At 56.5% G+C, this 16,852-nt stretch overlaps 1 protein-coding gene across 4 annotated transcripts; it reads right to left on the reverse strand.

The window, feature by feature from the left end:
* Positions 1-444: 444 nt before the first annotated feature.
* Positions 445-12,426, reverse strand: TFAP4 (transcription factor AP-4). 4 transcript variants are annotated; one of them, XM_029222182.1, is made up of 7 exons: positions 12,084-12,426; positions 4,618-4,783; positions 4,409-4,507; positions 3,836-4,006; positions 3,092-3,232; positions 2,295-2,450; positions 445-1,481 (listed from the first exon to the last, which is right to left on the reverse strand). In XM_029222182.1, exons 1-7 carry the CDS (start codon positions 12,170-12,172, stop codon positions 1,287-1,289), a joined length of 1,017 nt encoding a protein of 338 aa, XP_029078015.1. In that variant the 5' UTR covers positions 12,173-12,426; the 3' UTR covers positions 445-1,286. The 4 variants fall into 4 exon arrangements, with proteins under 4 accessions (XP_029078015.1, XP_029078018.1, XP_029078017.1 ...); XM_029222185.1 differs by lacking the exon at positions 12,084-12,426 and adding an exon at positions 7,119-11,361 and having other exon boundaries at positions 504-1,481; XM_029222184.1 differs by lacking the exon at positions 12,084-12,426 and adding an exon at positions 5,389-5,946 and having other exon boundaries at positions 504-1,481.
* Positions 12,427-16,852: the final 4,426 nt, after the last annotated feature.

Raw genomic sequence — 16,852 nt, forward strand, 5'->3', positions numbered from 1 at the left:
CCTGAGCTCTTAAACACCACACCATAAGGGAGTGCTCACTTCTCTTCTATAGATGAGGATACTGAAGTTCCAAGGGTTACACAAGGTGAGGAAGTTGCAAAGCCTAGGGATCAATCAGGACCACTGAGCATCTTGTGTCCTTTCTCTAGGAGACAGGAACCTATGGCTTGGTTGTTCATTCTCTCCTTGCCTCCCACCAAGGAGGAGTTGGGAGCCACTCACCTCAGCCCCAACATCATCTCCCATCTTTGCAGAATCCCCAGAGTAAACCCAGGGAATCTAAGGATGCCAATTTCTCATCATAACACCACACATAAGTTGGGGGAGTCATCACACTCACCCACATCCAATCCCCTCCAGTGGGCCCAGAGAACACCCCCTACGCTACCCCAGGAAGCCTTCGCCAGCTCCTCATGACAGCACACATCCAGGAGACACAGAATCTAAAAAACAAAGTACAAACTTTATTTTGTTTCTTTATAAAGGCACAGTGGCCTCTTGGTTTTTTCCCCCCACTTTCTTAACAAAATATAATAGCTTCTCCTTGAACACAAAGACCTCAAAATTGTAAAAAAAAAAACAAAACAAAAAAAAACAAAAACAAAACTAAAACCAAAAAAGAACCAACAACAAACAAAACAAAAAGAGAAAGACAAAGACTTTTTTGGGGTGGAAGATGGGAAACCTGGAGGGAGAGGTGGGGGCCGGACAGTGGTGGAGAGTGGCGATTCCTAGTGCTGAGACAGGGAGGGGAGGGAAGAAGGGCAGCAGCAAACCCCAACCGAGAAGCAACGGAGACCCCCGGACCCCGAGAGCCCCGACCCAGCCAGACCCCCAACCCGTGTAAGTGCTTAAAGGAGAAAGAACACCAAAAAGAGGAGGGAAGGGGGAATTAAAAACTGACGGTCATAGGGCTGGCTCTGGGGACGGCAGAAATACCTTGGGGTTTTGTTTGATTTTCCCTGTTCTTAAAAACATGTTTCAATGAAAAAATGCTTTTTGGCGAGAGAGGCCAGGCACCTCCATGTCCACTTCCCCAGCCTCCAGGGCCGAGGCCCAGCCCCAGGTGTCCCGGTGCTGCCACGCGCTCCTGCCGCCCCAGCCCCGGACCTCGGGTTGGGTGGCTTCACTCAAAGGTCGATTTACAGTATTGAAAAAGAGGTCATAAAAGAGACCCAAATGATGCCGTAATTTTGTAAAAATTCCTCACTCGTTCACCCTCATGTCTCCCAGTTGCTGCCCCGCCCCCTCCAGCCCCCAGAAGGGAGAGGAGGGCTGGGGGGTGGTCAGGGAAGACCCCCGTTCCCCACTGGCTCCTCCCGGCTCTGGTCCATGGCGTCGCTGTCCGAGGCCTCCGAATCGGAGGCGGTGTCGGAGGCGTGGGCCTCGGGGCAGTTGCGGACCGGCTTCACGATGACGGCTCGACGCTGCTCCTCCTCCTGCTCCTGCCTTTCCTGGGTGCCCTCGATGTGCTGAATCGCCTGGCGGAGAAGCTGCCATGAGGATGGCGGGGCCATGTGGACAGCCACCATCTCCCCCACCACCCACACACCCCCCAGAAAGGTCCAGAAGCAAGCCTGGCAAAGCAGGGGCAGCCTGCCAGAATCAGGAGAAACAAACTTCAGAAGCCCTCTGCTGAGCTGAAAAAGACTTGGAGGGGAGACAGTGCCCAGCTGCGTGAAGTCACAAGCTTCTTACGCTCACTTATATATTTCAAAGCCTGCCTGTTGGCTTATGGAAGGTCTCTGTTATAAATTTTATTATTCAATTTTTCGGGTTTATGTGCAACTCAAGTTCCAGGGGTTGATGGCCTTTATTCTGTTTGGGCGTTTTGGGTTAATTGTTTCTTTGCAATGTTGTTGGGCCTCCCAAGAGATCTCTGCCCCAGGCTGGGCACAATAGTGACTTCAGGTTCGACCTTCAGAGCTGACAGTGAAGCCAGGCTTCACTGCCACCCAACCGGTCACTGCCCCCTCCACCCCCATCCCAGGTCCTGGACCAACCCAAGAGCTGGATGCAGGAACTCTGAAAGCAGGGGCTCCGGGAACAAAGGACCCCCCTCAGCAAATGCCACGTGGAGAGAAGGAATGGGGTCTTCCGGGCCATCCAGTCCCCCCTCTCTGCCCCTCACCCCAGATGCAGAGATGGAGACCCATCTGGCTTCCAGACTTCCTCCCCACAAAGCTCAAGCTCTGTCTCAATCCCCGCCAGTCGCCCACTTTCTTGTCTCCCCACAAAGGGACCATTCCCAGAGGACGACCCCCCATGCGTTGCCCCCTCCCCAAGCCAGGTACCTGCACAATGGTGTCCAGATTTTGCCGGGATGTTGAAACAGAGTTGATGACCGAGGAGGGGCCCATGGTGACGACATTGATGTGGTGGGAGGGAGGGGGCGCTGGCGCCGGCACGATCACCGTGGGGTGGTGGGTAGGGGCTGGAGTGGGCAGAAGCTGCAAGACAGAGGCCCTCAGTCTTTCTACGAAGGTTCTGGGAGCTGCCCCTTCCCTTCTGTCCGCCACAGAGGGTGTGGGACGGCCCTCCAAAACCATCTCCCTCTGCCCACTTCCTGGAGAGCCTCCACCGATCACCCCAGCCCATCGGCCTCCTTCACTCGCTGGAGGCTGTCCAGTTTGTGACCCCTCCCACCCCTCTTATTTTAAGAATGAAGAAAAGGTGGCCTGGAGAGGGGCTTTAGGCTGTCTAAGACTGCATGGCCCTTCCCTCTCCAGAGCCAAGCCAGCACTTCACATCTAACAAACACAGTGGTGGTCGGGAGTTCAGGCTGAATTTAGGTGTCCGGGGTCCAAATCCTTGCCCCAAACTGCTGAGGATACTGGTGTGTTACTGAACTTTTCTGTGCCTCCAGTTCCTTATCAGTAAACAGGAGTAATAACAGCTCAGGCCTCAAAGGGCTACAACAAGGATTCAATGGAATAATGTATGCAAGACACCTGGAAGCCAGGAACATCTGCATTACCATGATTTAGGCCCGGGGCCCACCCTGCTAGACACCCAGAGGCACCAACATTGAGTCTGAGAGCCCTGGCCCAGGCCCAGGCCCAAACTGCCCCTCCAGGCACCTCCTGCTCACCTGGGTCCGCAGGTGCTGTTGTTCCCGCTCCAGCTTCTCCTGGTGCAGCAGCCGCACCTGCTCCTGCTGCTGTTGCAGCTGCACCTGCTGTGCGATCACCTTGAGCTTTTCCGGGTACATGTGGGCCTCCAGCGAGCGCACCTGGGGGTGGAACGGCAGGCTCAGGGGTAGGATCCAGGCCACACCCTGGCACCTCCCCCAGCTCGGGGCCCACAGACTGCTGAGGTCAGCCTCCCTGCCACCCTCGGGGTGGAGACCAAAGTCCTGACCATAGCCAGCCAGGCCCGCCCTGACTCTGCTCCCCTCCCGTGCAGCCCCCCTCATGCCATGCTCCCTCCCTGCCTGCCTCCAGCCCCAGGCCTTTGCCCATGCTGTTCTCTCTGCCTGGAGCACCCTTCTCCCCTCTCTGCCTGGTCAGCGGTGAGACTCGCCCTCCCACCCTCAGCTCAGGTCACTTCCACAGAGAAGCTATGGGGCGGCCCATCTGGAACCAGCCCAGGTCCCCCTCCTGATGCCCACCCATCCGGTGTGGCCTTTATCACAGCTGCATAATTACGATGTGAGAGCCATTGACTCATCTCTCCCCAGGCAGACGGTGACCCCCAAGGACTGGGACCTGTCTGGTTTGCTCCCCACTGGACACCCTTCTCCTAGGCCTGGCACAAAGCAGGAGCTCCCGTAAATAACAGGAGAAAAGGAAGAGAGCTGGACAGCATCCCCCACCTGCCCGCCCACCTGCCTCACCTGCTCCTCCAGCATCATGCGCACCGAGCGCTCCTTGTCCAGCTGCTGCCGCAGCTCGATCATCTCCCGCCGCAGGTCCTCCGCCTTCTCGTCCTCCCAGATGTCGGGCGAGCCGATGCCCTCGTCCTTGTCCTCTGCCCGCCGCCGCTTGGGGGATGAGCCGCTCAGCTCCTGAGGACCCCAAGGGGTCGGTGAGTGTGCTGTGACACTGCATACACCCACCACCACCACCACCGGGTGTGGGGGTGGGAAGCTCCATCACAGCCCCCCAAAGCTGTCAAACCCAGGTGCACCGGCACTGGGGAGCCCCAGTGTGCAAATCCACCAGAAAGCCAAGGCTGGGAAAGGAGGCAGAATGCACTTGCTTCCCAAAGTCACCCAGTTCCTTCCAGAGCCCACTCCACTGCACTTGACCCTGGCTAAATCAGGGCCTGGGCAGGAACGCAAGTGCCAGAAGTAGGCAGGTTGGTGGGGAAGAAGGGACCCACAGCCACATCACAGTCCCAAGCCAGTGGTTGGGCCCGGACACGCCCATGTCAGTGAGAGGGAGTCAGGAGGAGGGCAGGGCGCTACCTGGATAAAGCGCTTGAGCTGTGTGTTCTGCTGCAGAAGCCTGGTCTTCTCCTGCTCCAGGGAGAAGATGTATTCGGCCGTTTGCTGGAGAATGGCTGCCTGAGGGCAAGAGGGACAGACAAATCAGGGACCCTGGCTGACAGTGTTTTCCGAATCTCCCTGCTCCAGCCCACCACCTCCTCCAGGAAGTCCTCCTGGCACTTGCCCACCTTGCTGAGCTTCTCTCCATCTGTGTGGGGGATGAGGGTCTTGAGGGACTGGAACCCCGCGTTGATGCTCTGCATGCGCCTCCGCTCGTTGCTGTTAGCAATCTCCCGCCGAATCCGCCGCTCCTGGTCCCGCTGAGTCTCAGGGGTCAATGGAATGTTGGCAAGGCTGCGGGGAGGACAGGGACAGGCTCAGGCTGGGCGCCCTCCATGCCCTGCCCCCAGTGGCCCCTGTCTTTACAATTCCTCTCCAGAGGGGCCTAAGTGTAACAGGCATCCCTCCCACTACAGAAGATACCAGCTCTGTCTGATGCTTCTTACACCCCCAGCAGATTGGGGGCTGATGGAGTAGCGTGCTCTGGGATGCCTGGGTGTCAAAATAAGCATGCAGACCCCAGGTCCCGAGCCCAGTGTCTGGCCAGCAGGTCTGAGTGGGGCCCAGAAACCCACATGGCTAAGAATCCCTGTGATTCTGATGCAGGTGGCCTCAGGTGATAATCAGAGACACCTGCTCTTGGGACACCTCTGAGCTCCTTGCTATGCACCTAGACCCCCTCCTTCAAGGTCGCAGGCTTGAGGACTGAGGGAGATGTCCCTCCTCCCTTCCCACCCCCACAGCCACAAGCTACTACGTAAGCCCCCAGCCTGGACCCAGACCCTGAGCTAAGGCTTCAAAGACAAGACAGGTACCACTCACTCCAGGAAGAGGACCCAGCCAACCTCCCCTGGGGACAGTTCTCCCTGAAGCCCAACCATCCCAAAAGGCAAGCCCACCCTGTGCCAGAGAATCGAGGCTCCCAGCACGCAGTAGGCAATGTTATTGCATATTATGTGATTGCATCTTGCAGGAGCAGCAGCCAGTGGGGTGAGAGAGAAGGCAGCAAGCGGTAGGGGGCGAGGCTGCCTGCCGAGAGGCATTGGCAGGAGGCAGAGATGGCAGCAGGGCCTGTGGGCCTAACGCCACTGCTCCCGAGAGGTGGGCCTGTGTGTGGCCTGGAGGAGGCATGCTCCCCTTCCAGGCCCTCTCCTGCAACTCCCCCGCCCCTGAACTGATGGCTTCCAGATGCTGGGCTCCCAGAAGAGGCCACCAGCCCCACCCAAAGCCACAGCCCTGGCTTCTTCCTGAGGGGCCCTCCTGGGGTGACCTGGTCCAGGCCTGGGCCAAGAGAGCTCACACCTCTGGGTCTAGGAGAATGGGGAAAGGATTCTGGGCAGCCTTGTTCCATTGGTGGGGGAGCCTGGGCTCAAAGAGGTAGGTGCCCAGGCCCCCATGCCCATCCCTAGGCAAAAAGGAGTTTGCTTGGAAACCTAGGAGAGGAGCACATCTGTAACAGCTAGATACAACCAAGGCCTTGCTGGCCCCCCGGCCTGCCCCACCTGTCCCCCCTCAGCTCCCTGAGGGACCCTAAACTCGCTCTTGCCCCCTCCTGGGTCTCTGCCTCCTCCCCCCACAGAGAGGGTGGTCAGCTGGGGGTGGGCTGGGAGCAGGCTCCACATCTGCTGCTGCTGGGTGTCTGAAGCCCTGTCCTCCACCAGCACCCCCAGCATCTCCCTGGGACCCTCCCCAAGATACAGTTCCCTCACAGCACTGGAAAGGTGGCCGATGACCCCTATTTACAAATGAGACTTAGGGCTCAGAGTGGGACGGACACAATTTTAGGGTCATACAGCTGGGCATCTGGCTCCCCCACTTCTGGGCCAGGGGCACCTCCCTTCTGTCAGTTTCCCTGCCCCTACAGTGGGGGTGATGGTGAAAAGGGGAGGATGCAGGTCAGAGACCTGATGCTCAGTGGCTTGCCTACCCCTTTGCAGGCGGGGTGGGGTGGGGGGGGGGGGGTTGGGGGGTGGATCAGAACTGAGTCCAGGCTCCTGGGTCTGGCAGTGCCCTCCAGACCCTCTGCGGCAGGTGGATTAAAGACATGGGGAGGGGGGACTTCCCTCGTGGTCCAGTGGTTGAGACTCTGCACTTCCGCTGCACGGGGCACGGGTTTGATCCCTGGTCGGGGAACTAGGATCCCACATGCCACACAGCACAGCCAAAAAAAAAAAAAAACTGTAAAGACACAGGGAGAAATATCCTTAGGAAGCCAAGCCACTGAGTGACTGAGATCTGTCTGGGAGCTTCCCCATCCCTGCCCTGGAGAGATACAGGGAGAGACTGCCCCATGCCCCCACTTATCCCACCCCTGGGTACTCCCTGGTGATGCCCACAGGCCAGAGCTGACCAGAGTGGTAAGGGGTCAAAAAGGAGACCCACCTCCAGCCCTGGGTCACCCTCAGTGCTGGCCCTTCCAGAAGGCCCACCTGGAGACCCTAGCAATAGAGTTACTGTTTTAACCTGGTGGTCTCATGGTTAGGACTTGGCACTTTCATTTGGTGGGCTGGGGTTCAATCCCTGGTTGGGGAACTAATATCCTACAAGCCAAGGGACATGGCCAAAAGAATAAAATAAAATAAAATATAAAGAAGTCTTGAGTTCTTAATGTAATGTGCTAAGGACTCACTTTGCTGGAATTTTCTCACTGAACCATCTCAATCTTCCTTTGAGTTAAGCGGCCTTATGGCATGAGGACACTGACGCTTGGGAAAGGAACAGCTACAGTAAGCGCTGGGGCTGGGACTTGAACCCTGATCCCAGAGCCCTGCTCTTACCCACAGGGCAGAGTGGGCTCTGCACCATCCCTCAGAGCCGGACACCCCGAGAGACAGGAGACAGTCACCCCTGTAGAAAGGATTGAGCATGGGTGTGCACTGCCATCAGGTTAGCTCTTACTATCACTCACAGAACTTTTTATATTTTTCCCTGTCTGACTACCATGGACACCCAGTTGGGTGGCTGCGTTGCAAAGAGGAATCTAGGGTTTGGGGAGGGGAAGTGACATGTCCAAGGTCAGGCAGCCACACCAGGGCACCACAGGCACCTGCAGGAGCCAAAATGAATGCTCTCCTCTGCCACCCAGGGGTGGCACCCTCTACTGAGGGCTCACACATAACCCTGCTTACCAGAGCCCTGTGTGTGGCCTCAAGAGGCAGCGCCCTGGCCCTCCTGACAAATGGTGGGACAGGACGAGGCCCAGAAGTGAAGTGAATTGCCCAAGATCACACCATGAGAGCGGGCATAGCAGGGTACAGCTGCAACGCACCTCCTGCACTTCCCAGCCCCCAAGTCCCACCAACTCCCCAGGCTGAAGCCAGAACTCAACACCCACTGCCCCCCACCACTGCCACAGCCCCACCAGCCAGCTCATCTGCCCATGAAACCTCAGCCCAGGGAAGCCAACGTTCAGCCCCTCCCTTCTCTCCAGGATGCCCACGAGCTTGGGAGACACCAAAGGAGACTACAGGGCCCCAGGCCTGAAGGCCCCAGCCCAGAAGTTCCCAGAAGGAAGGGGCCTGGCGTCCAGGCAGGGAGAAAGGGCCTCCTCATCCTAGCTCTTCCGAATGTTCTATCCTGTCCCCTTTACCACCAAGTCCATCAGCCCAGCCTCCTGGTTCAGGAACCAGCTGCTGGTTAACCTAGTACAGACTTAAGTCCCAGAAAACAGACTTCACCCCAAAGCCACAGTTCCTCATAGGGACTTAGGCTGCCACCAAGGCCAACTCACCTAAATAGCCCTGGAAGTTTCTTTAATAGAATGCAGACTAACCAGGGGTTCTGATGAGTGGAATCGTGGCCATCCAGGGGTTCCTATACAGGATGGCTAATTACCATTTCTCGCTGCTACTCTACTAGATAAAGTGGATTTTTCTGCAAACACCTGAAAGTTTCTTACATTTCTTTCTGAGTTTTGCAGAAGTAAACATGATTTACAGTAATTGTAAGGTCCTCCACCTCCTTCACATCAACTTCAGACCCACCCAGGTGAGCAGTGAGGCCTGGTCCACAGATGCTCTCTCTTACTTGTCTCCCTCCCTGAGAGCCTCAGCCAGCCAGTCTCCTGGGGCTGGGCAGCCAATGGCCAAGGAACTGTTTGCGTACCAGCCTCCAGTGCCAAGACCAGAGCTGCCACCCCCTCTACCTGGGTGCCCCCAAGACATCCCCCGGAATAATGCCCACATCCCAACCAGAGGCTCAAGGGCAGGAAGCTGGCTCTTCAATTCTAGATCCGGATCTGTACCTGTTCCTCCTGCCTAGCCCAAGGGCAAACTGGTATCCCCTAATCCCCACACACCCCTGCCCAGCTCCAGCCTCAAATTAGCCACTGAGAACTCTCATTTCACACTGCCCCGAAGTCACTCACACACCCACCACTCAATGTCTACACAGTCAGAGATGGGAAAGCCCACGCAGGGTTTCTCCCATACCCCAAAAGGAGGACAGGAGGAAGACGACCCTCTCATTAAGGATGCCCAAGGCCCCCATCCTTCTCTCTGCAGCAGGTACTGAAGCAGCCCGGGGCCCTCGCCCATCCCCACTGCTTCTATCCATACACCCTGCCCTCAGTCCCAGAACAAACCACGTCCAGGTTGTTCCCATCAGAAACACCCCCTCCCCACAGCTTCTCCAGCCCCTCAGAGGGAGCCCTGCACTGGGTTCAAGTGGAAACTCCAGCCCTGCCACTTACTAGCTGTGGAACCCCAAGCTTAGCCACTTAGTCTCTGAAAGCCTCAGTTCCCCCATCTATAAAACAGGGGAATACTGCCTCACTTCATAGGGTCGTGGTGAAGTTTAAAAGAGATGGAGGAAAAAAATAAGGGAGACAGACTGAGGATAACACGATGCCTTGTTTTTTCAGAGTTTGTACCCAGGATCCCAGGAGAACCCATGGCTCTAAGGAAACTGACTTGTCCTGTAGCACCATGAGACTTCCAGCTCTTAGAACGGGAGCAAGTTCTCGTTCATTGTGGTGTCCTCAATCCCAGCACGAAGTAGGTGCCTCGTAAATACCAGATCAGGGACCCAACACACTCCAAAGTCCCTAATTGTTCTCTAACTCCTTCTGAGGGGAGATGGTCTCTTTCCCCCCTATGGCAGGCAGTAGGTAAACTCTTTAACACCACCATGCTCCTGCTTCTAAGAATCTGAGTGCCACTTAATAGCTACCAGGCACTTTCCACACACATGGCCAAACTTCACAGGTGCTCCATTTTACGGAGGCTGAGAGCAGTTAGGCAACATGTCCAAAACCACACAGCTTATGTGCGTGCCGCTGTCGGGTACGGCCCCCCGCTGTACGGTACTGTCCCCTCGGGGAGACTGAGGAGAGAAGCAGGGAGCCCTGCTAGTCACTGAGGGATGAAGCAAAGTCCACCAGCCTGAGAAGCGAGTATATCCGGCCCGAAGGCCCCACCCAACCCACACTCAATCCTACCTCACCAGGCAGCTCCTCCTGAAAATGAAAAAACCCAGAGGCCCCAAATCCACACCCAGTGCATGGGCTGACAACTGTCTCACAGCTGGACAAGCTGAGTAGTCCCCGTGCCCAACTCTGGGGCACTTGGTCCCTAAGGGACTGCTGGACTCCTCTGAAGGGGGGCTTGGAAGAGGAACAGGTCAAGCTGGAGTCCTAGGGGGCCGAGAGAGGACGCGGCCAAGGCCCAGGCCTGGCAACCAGAGGGTCCTATGGTACCAAGCCTGCCTGGGATCAGGCCCAGAATGTCCACTCCAGCATCTGGGGCAGCTCAACCCACCTCCTCACTGCCCACGCACCCTCTGAGCAATCAGCAGCTCAGGGTAAGAGCAGGGCTCTGGGATCAGAGTTCAAGTCCCAGCCCCACCACTTGCCCTACCTGTTCCTTCCCAAACCTATCCTCCACCCACACAGAAATCATAAAGCCACTTTACTCAGAGGAAGATTGTGACAATTCAGTGAGAAAAATCTCGCAAAACGAATCCCTACAATGCATTATGTGCTCCAGAATTTTTTTTTTCTTTCCACTTATTACAGCTAAGCCCTCTAGGTGGTCTTTAGGGAAGGGCCAACACTCAGGGTGGTGCTGCTGACTGCCCACCACCTTGAACTTAAGAGTAGTTAAGGTGGGAGCCCTGGTGTGTGCGAGGGGCGGGGGGTGTTGGGGGTGTATACGTGTGCAGCAACCTTCCCCCAACCTGGTTTCTGCAACCCCTGGTGTCGACCAGCCTGGGCCACACCGCCTGCGGCTCCTCCTCCCTCAATCCCCGCCTTGCCTGCCCAGGACCGCAGAGCACGTGGCCCCAGCCCTGGGGAGCCATTTCGCTCCTAAAGTAGCACGGCAGGAAAAGGGCCACAGGTCCCAAACTTGGACCCGCAGAGAACAACCCACGCAGTATCGCCGTCCCGCAGGTTGTGTTCAATATGCAGATGCCCAGGCCCTTCTCCTAGCGATCGGAATTGCGGGCGTGTGCATTTTAACAACTGTCCAGGGCGATTCCGCTAACCCATAACTCTTCGGTAAAGGGTATATCCGGAGCAACCCGGGCCAAACTAAGAAAGTGCCTCCTGGGGAAGGTTACGGATCTCGGACCACCCATCCACCCACCCACCCAGCCTGCTGGGCAACCGGACGCTTTCGGTTTATGGCTGGGGGGAGGGGCACGAGACCAGAAAGTTTGCAGCGGAGACCCACGTGCGGCGGGCAGCGGCCTGGTGAGGCTAGGGGCGACCTCTAATGCCCCTTCCCCCAAAAGCCCCGCACCCGGCCTGCCTCGCCCACCCCGCCCGCGGGGTCAGAGCTTTGTGCGGGTAAAGCGTGGCCCAGGCGCGCCTACAACTCCCACAATGCCGCACCGACGCGGCGCGGAGAACTACTGCTCCCGCGAGGCGGCGCGCTGAGGTCCGCCTACTCCAAGAGGGCTGCAGAGTCACGTCCAGGCCTCGCTAGTAAACAGCGCCCGGGCGCGGGCGGCAAGCTAGCGAGTGGCCGCCAACGTGCCCGGGTCCACGGCGCTCCCGGCGGGCCGCGCCGGCCCCTCGGGTCCCGCCCACTCCCGCACCCCGACTCCAGCACGCCCCCCCGACCCCGCTGCAGCCGCTCCCTGCAAACACACCACCCGGCTCCCCGCCCGCCCCCCCGCGCTTGGAGCCGCGGCTTAGCTGCATTGTAGCCGTCCGCGCCGCGGCCCCACGCGCGCCCCGGGCCCCTCAGACCCCCTTGCAGGGGGCGCCCAGAGAGAGCGATGAAGGAGGGAGAGGAAGGAAGCCGCCGCAGGAGGGGGGAGGAGGAAGCGAGGGGGGGGAAAGCCACCAGCACCAAGCATGGCCGGGACTGCTGCAGAACCACGTGGGTCTGTTTGCAATTTACAAACGTCGCGACTCGCCCGCCTGCAGCCGACAAAAGTGACCGGGGCCGCTGGGGGCCCCCACGTTCAGAGGGAGGAGGGTCCCCGAGCGGCCCGAGCCTGGCGCGCAGGGCTGCAGCCACCCCCGCGGCTAAGAAAGGCGAGAGGGTCCGCGGCGCGGGCCATGCGTGCGCACACTCGCGCCCGCCGGGGCGGACTAGCCGGGGGCTGCAATCGTGGGAAGGGGGTGAGGGGGAGGAGGAGTACACACCTACAGAGCCCTCCTATCACTTCTTTCTCTGTTTTCCTGAAATGTTGCAAAGAGGGCACCTTCTGAGTGGGCACCATGAAATACTCCATAGCGATCGGCCCCCCTCCTCTGCACGAGCCAGGTCCCGCGGTCCGCCGGAGAATACAAGATGGAAATCCGAATCAAAGGGCAGCGCCGGACGGAGGTGCAGAATCGGCCGGTCCCAGATGCTGGCTGCGGCGGCGGCGAGGGGAGGGAGGCGGGCGGGAGGGGCGGGAGGGAGGTCTCTCCGGCCTGCCTCCCCGGGCGTGTGTATATGTGTGTGTGTGTGTGTGTGTGTGTGTTTGCAGCTGATCAGATGTCTGTTTCAAGGCGGGAAACAGCTGGTGAAAACTCAGCACTCCCCCGGCCTCCTTCCGCGGAGTAAGGAATTGCATGTAAACAAAGGACTATTTGCAGCGCCCCCCAGGGCGGCGCGAGGCCCGGGCGAGAGGGGCGCTGGCCCCCGGGGGCGAGTGGTGGCCAGGGTCTGCGCGCCTCCCCACGAGCTCCGGGTGCGGGGGCCGCGGGCGGGCTTGAAGGGCGCGGCGTGAATGGAGCGAGCTGCGGCCGAGCTACATGCGCCACTATGGGTGATGAGGTCCATCAGCTGACAGGTTGGCAAGCGTAGCAAAAAAAAAAAAAAAAAAAAAAAGCCAGCCACAGCGAGGAAACCCAGTCCGCGCGCCCGGGGTCCGGCGGGGGCTGCTCCGTGCAGGGTCTGCGCGCTTGGCGGCCGTCGGGGGGCGGGGGTGCGCAGCTGGGCCCGGCGAAGGCGAAGGCGGCCTGAGGTGCTGCTCCGGGCTTTTTTCTTCTTCGGTTGCAACTGCACAGAGAGGAGCTGCTCTGGCGCGCTCCCTCCGAGCCCAGGGCCCCCTGCAAACTTGCGTCATAGCCACCGCTTCCCACATGTAACTTGGGGCCGACTTCAGAGGCCGGCCAGCCCCCTCCCTCACTCGCTCCCTGCCTAGCTGCCCGCCACTGCCCGCCCAGCCTGGGTTCCGGAGCCTGGGAATCCCGGAGTCGGGGAGGGGAGGGCAAAGGGGGGCGCGCCGGGCGCCTCGGATCCCGGGGCTGCCTTAGGAAGCAGGGGCCCCGGCGGGGAGGGAAGGGTGGAGGCGGGCCAGGACAGCAGCGGCCCCGGAGGCGGGCTGCCAGCGCGGCTGGGAGGTTTGGTGGATGCTGCCGGGTCGCCTCCTATGCCCCCTCGCTTTACCCCTCCTCTGGGAGGCTGGACAGCAGGCGGCACGCCCTAGCTTGGCCCGGGCAGGCGAAGGCTGCATCTTCCCATTCAGGGCGAAGCCAGTGCGAGACTTGCTCCCCCGCCAGGTTGCGCTCTCTACTAGGGGTGAAGGCCTGGAGCGGGTGAGGGAGGGACGCCTTGGCGGCGAGTTCCGTCCGCCCTTCCCGCGTCCCCTCCCCTGGCTCCTGGAGGTTGGCCCCTGGCTCAGGAAGACCGCGCTTGCCTTGGAATGTCCTCCCTCCTGCCCACCGCCTTTCCCAATCCCATCCGCCTTCCAGGTTCCGCCCAAATCGCGCCTCCTAATTGAAATACTGCTACTTATAACAAGGATTACTGTTATTATTAGGAAATGTTATTGTTATTAGATATTCGGAGCACCTTGTAGATGCCTGGCAGTTTTGCGTGAATATTTTCCAATCCTTAAAGTAAGCTGTCAGGTTGCTTCTGTAAGTACAGATCCCGGACCGTGTAACATCACAGTCCCTGGGAGGCTTCACTGTGGGGACAGGAAGGATGACATCTGGGGACAACATAGGATACAGGGCCACATAACTGTGTACACTGAGCAGCGTCCACAGTGCCTGGGTGAATGAATGAACGAGAGCTGGGAGAAGTGTGTCCACCCTTTGCTCTGTCTTCTACAGAAATGCCTTGACCCAGCCTGAGCCCAGTTCCTGCGAGCACACTGTCACTCAGACTGGCCTCCCCATTTCTGCCAAAGGCGTCTTCTCATCTACAGCCCTCTGCTGTCTCAGATGCACAAACCCACACACCCCTGGCTCAGCTGCTCCTGCCCCAAGGCCTGAAATATCATCACTGCTCCCACCGCCCCACTCCAACACTCTCCCACCATTAACCCGCTTCACGGCAGTAGCACCAGAAGTCCCCAGACTCCAGGCCGTTTTCCATTCCCAGGAGGCTCTGTACACCCCTTAGTCTGATCCCTTCCCAACTCCTAATTCAGTCCACTGTGCCCTCTGGAGCCCTCAAAGGGTGTTCAGCAAAATCCCCTTTATCCTTGGTACCTGACTTTACCCCTCACCTTCTTGCTCTAAGTTAGGTGTCAGCAAACTTTTTCTATAAAGGGCGTGTGAAAGTTATTTGCATGTGGAATCTAAAATATGACACAAGTGACCATATCTAAGAAACAGAAACACACAGACATAGAGAACAGACTTGTGGTTGCCAAAGGAGCGGGGATGGGGAGGGAAGGACTGAGAGTTTGGGATTAGGAGATGCAAACTATTATATATAGGATGGATAAACGACAAGGTCCTACTGTGTGTAGCACAGGGAACTATATTCAATATCCTGTGATAAACCATAATGGAAAAGAATATGAAATATACATATATATAACTGAATCACTTTGCTGTACAGCAAAAATTAACTCATTGTAAATCAACTGTACTTCAATAAAATTTTTTTTAAAATATTTGTGTTAGTTTCCTATTGCTACTGTAACAAATTACCACAAACTTAGTGACTTAAAACAACACAAGGGAATTACCTGGTTGTCCAGTGGTTAGGACTCGGTGCTTTCACTGCCATGGGCCAGGGTTCAATCCCTGGTCAGGGAACTAAGATCCCAAAAGCTGCGCAGTGCAGCCAATTAAAAAAAAAAGTATTCTCTGGAGGTCAGAAGTCCAAATGGGTTGTATTTGTCTGAAATCAAGGTGTCAGCAGGGCTGCACTCCTTCTGAAGGCTCTAGGGGAGAATCCCTTTCCTCACCTTTTCCAGCTTCTAGAGCCTGCCCACATTTCTTGGCTCCTGGCCCCTTCCTTCATCTTCAGAGTGCATCACTCCAACTTCTTCGGTCATCACATCTCCTTCTCTGACTCTGACCCCCCCACACACCCTTATGTGATGACCTTGGGCACAAGCAGATAATCCAGAATAATTTCCCCATCTCAAGATCCTTAACTTAATTATATCTTCAAAGCCCCTTTTGCCATGTAAGGTAACTTATTCACAGGTTCCAGAGATTAGGACATGAACATCTTGGGGAGGTCATTTTTCTGTCTACCATACCATTCTCAGTTCATGAGCCATACAAAACCTGGCAGAGGTTGCAATATGCTCCATCTATTCCACTCCTAGGTACACATCCAAAAGAATGAAAACAAGGACTCAAACAGATGATCATATACCAGTATTCACACCAGCATGATTCACAATAGCCAAGGGTGAAAACAACCCAGGGTCCATCAATAGATAAATGGATAAACAAAATGTGGTCTATTCAAACAAGGGAATATTATTCAGCCTTAAAAAGGAATGAAGTTCTGGGACATCCTTGGTGGTGCAGTGGTTAAGATTCCGTGCTCCCAATGCAGGGGTCCCGGGTTTCTTCCCTGGTCAGGGAACTAGATCCCACATGCATGCCGCAACTAAGATTTCCCTGCCGCAACTAAGGAGCCTGCCACAACTAAGACCCGGCACAACCAAATAAATAAATAAATAATAATAAGTATTTTTTTTTAAAAGGAATGAAGTTGTGATATATACTATAGCATGGCTGAACCTTGAAAACACAATGCTAAGTGAAAAAAGCCAGATACAAAAAGTCACGTGTTGTATGATTCCACTTACATGAAATATCTAATAGGCAAATTCATTGAGACAGAAAGTAGATTAGAGGTTACCAAGGGCTGGGGGGAGGGGAGATGGAGATTTATTGCTTAATGGGTATGGAGTTTCTGTTTCGGGTGATGGAAACTTTTGGAAATAGTGGTGATGGTTGCACAACACTGTGAATGTAATTAATGCAACGGAATTGTGCACTTTAAAATGGCAAATTTTATATGTTTTTGGCCACAATAAAAAAAAAGTTTTTAAAAAATGGTCAGTGGGGGACTTTCCTGGTGGTCCAGTGGCTAAGACTCTGCGCTCCCAATGCAGGGGGCCCAGGTTTGATCCCTGGTCAGGGAATTAGATCCCACATGCCACAACTAAGAGCTCCCATGCCGCAACTAAAAGATCTCACATGCCACAACTAAAAAGATCCCGCGTGCCGCAACTAAGACCCAGTGCAGCCAAATAAATAAAATTTCCTTTTAAGTATAAAAAAAATTGGTCAGTGGGCTGCATTTGAGCCGTGGGCTGTAGTTTGCCTGACCCCATTGATCCAGGGTGTGCTGCAAGCCCCTTATCTTCTCACTTTGCTCCTTTGCCAGCTTAGATTTCACAGCCCACCAACATAATCATCTTGCATGCATGCTCCCTTGTGAGTCTAACCCCCACCTGCCTTGCCCCAGCCCTGCCCCCTGGAGCTGAACAGCACTGGGAAAAGGAAATCCCACCATCTCACTTTTAAATGCCAGAACAAGATCCTCATTTGTGCAGCTGGCGATCCCTTCATGTTGCCCTGGTCCATACTCCCTCTCTCCCAAAGGCTCCCGTCGCCGCCTCTGCCTCCCTCCTTGTACCGGAAATCTGCCTCCTAACCTGTGTCTGGATGCGTGTCCGCACTCTGTCCGTGCACGGAGAAACCTTCCATGTGAATTC

Source organism: Monodon monoceros, unplaced genomic scaffold (assembly GCF_005190385.1).
Source record: "Monodon monoceros isolate NGI ecotype Baffin Bay Population unplaced genomic scaffold, NGI_Narwhal_1 Super_Scaffold_13, whole genome shotgun sequence".
NCBI classification, from domain to species: Eukaryota; Metazoa; Chordata; class Mammalia; order Artiodactyla; family Monodontidae; genus Monodon; species Monodon monoceros.

What these genes read in the sequence shown, in the direction of transcription:
- TFAP4 (XM_029222182.1), bottom strand. Translation starts at nt 12,172, where the DNA reads ATGGAGTATTTCATGGTGCCCACTCAGAAGGTGCCCTCTTTGCAACAT. An exon ending in ATGGAGAGAAGCTCAGCAAG is followed by an intron (nt 4,508 to 4,617) that starts GTGGGCAAGTGC and finishes TCTTGCCCTCAG; the next exon opens with GCAGCCATTCTCCAGCAAAC. An exon ending in ATCTGGACACCATTGTGCAG is followed by an intron (nt 1,482 to 2,294) that starts GTACCTGGCTTG and finishes CTTCTCCGCCAG; the next exon opens with GCGATTCAGCACATCGAGGG.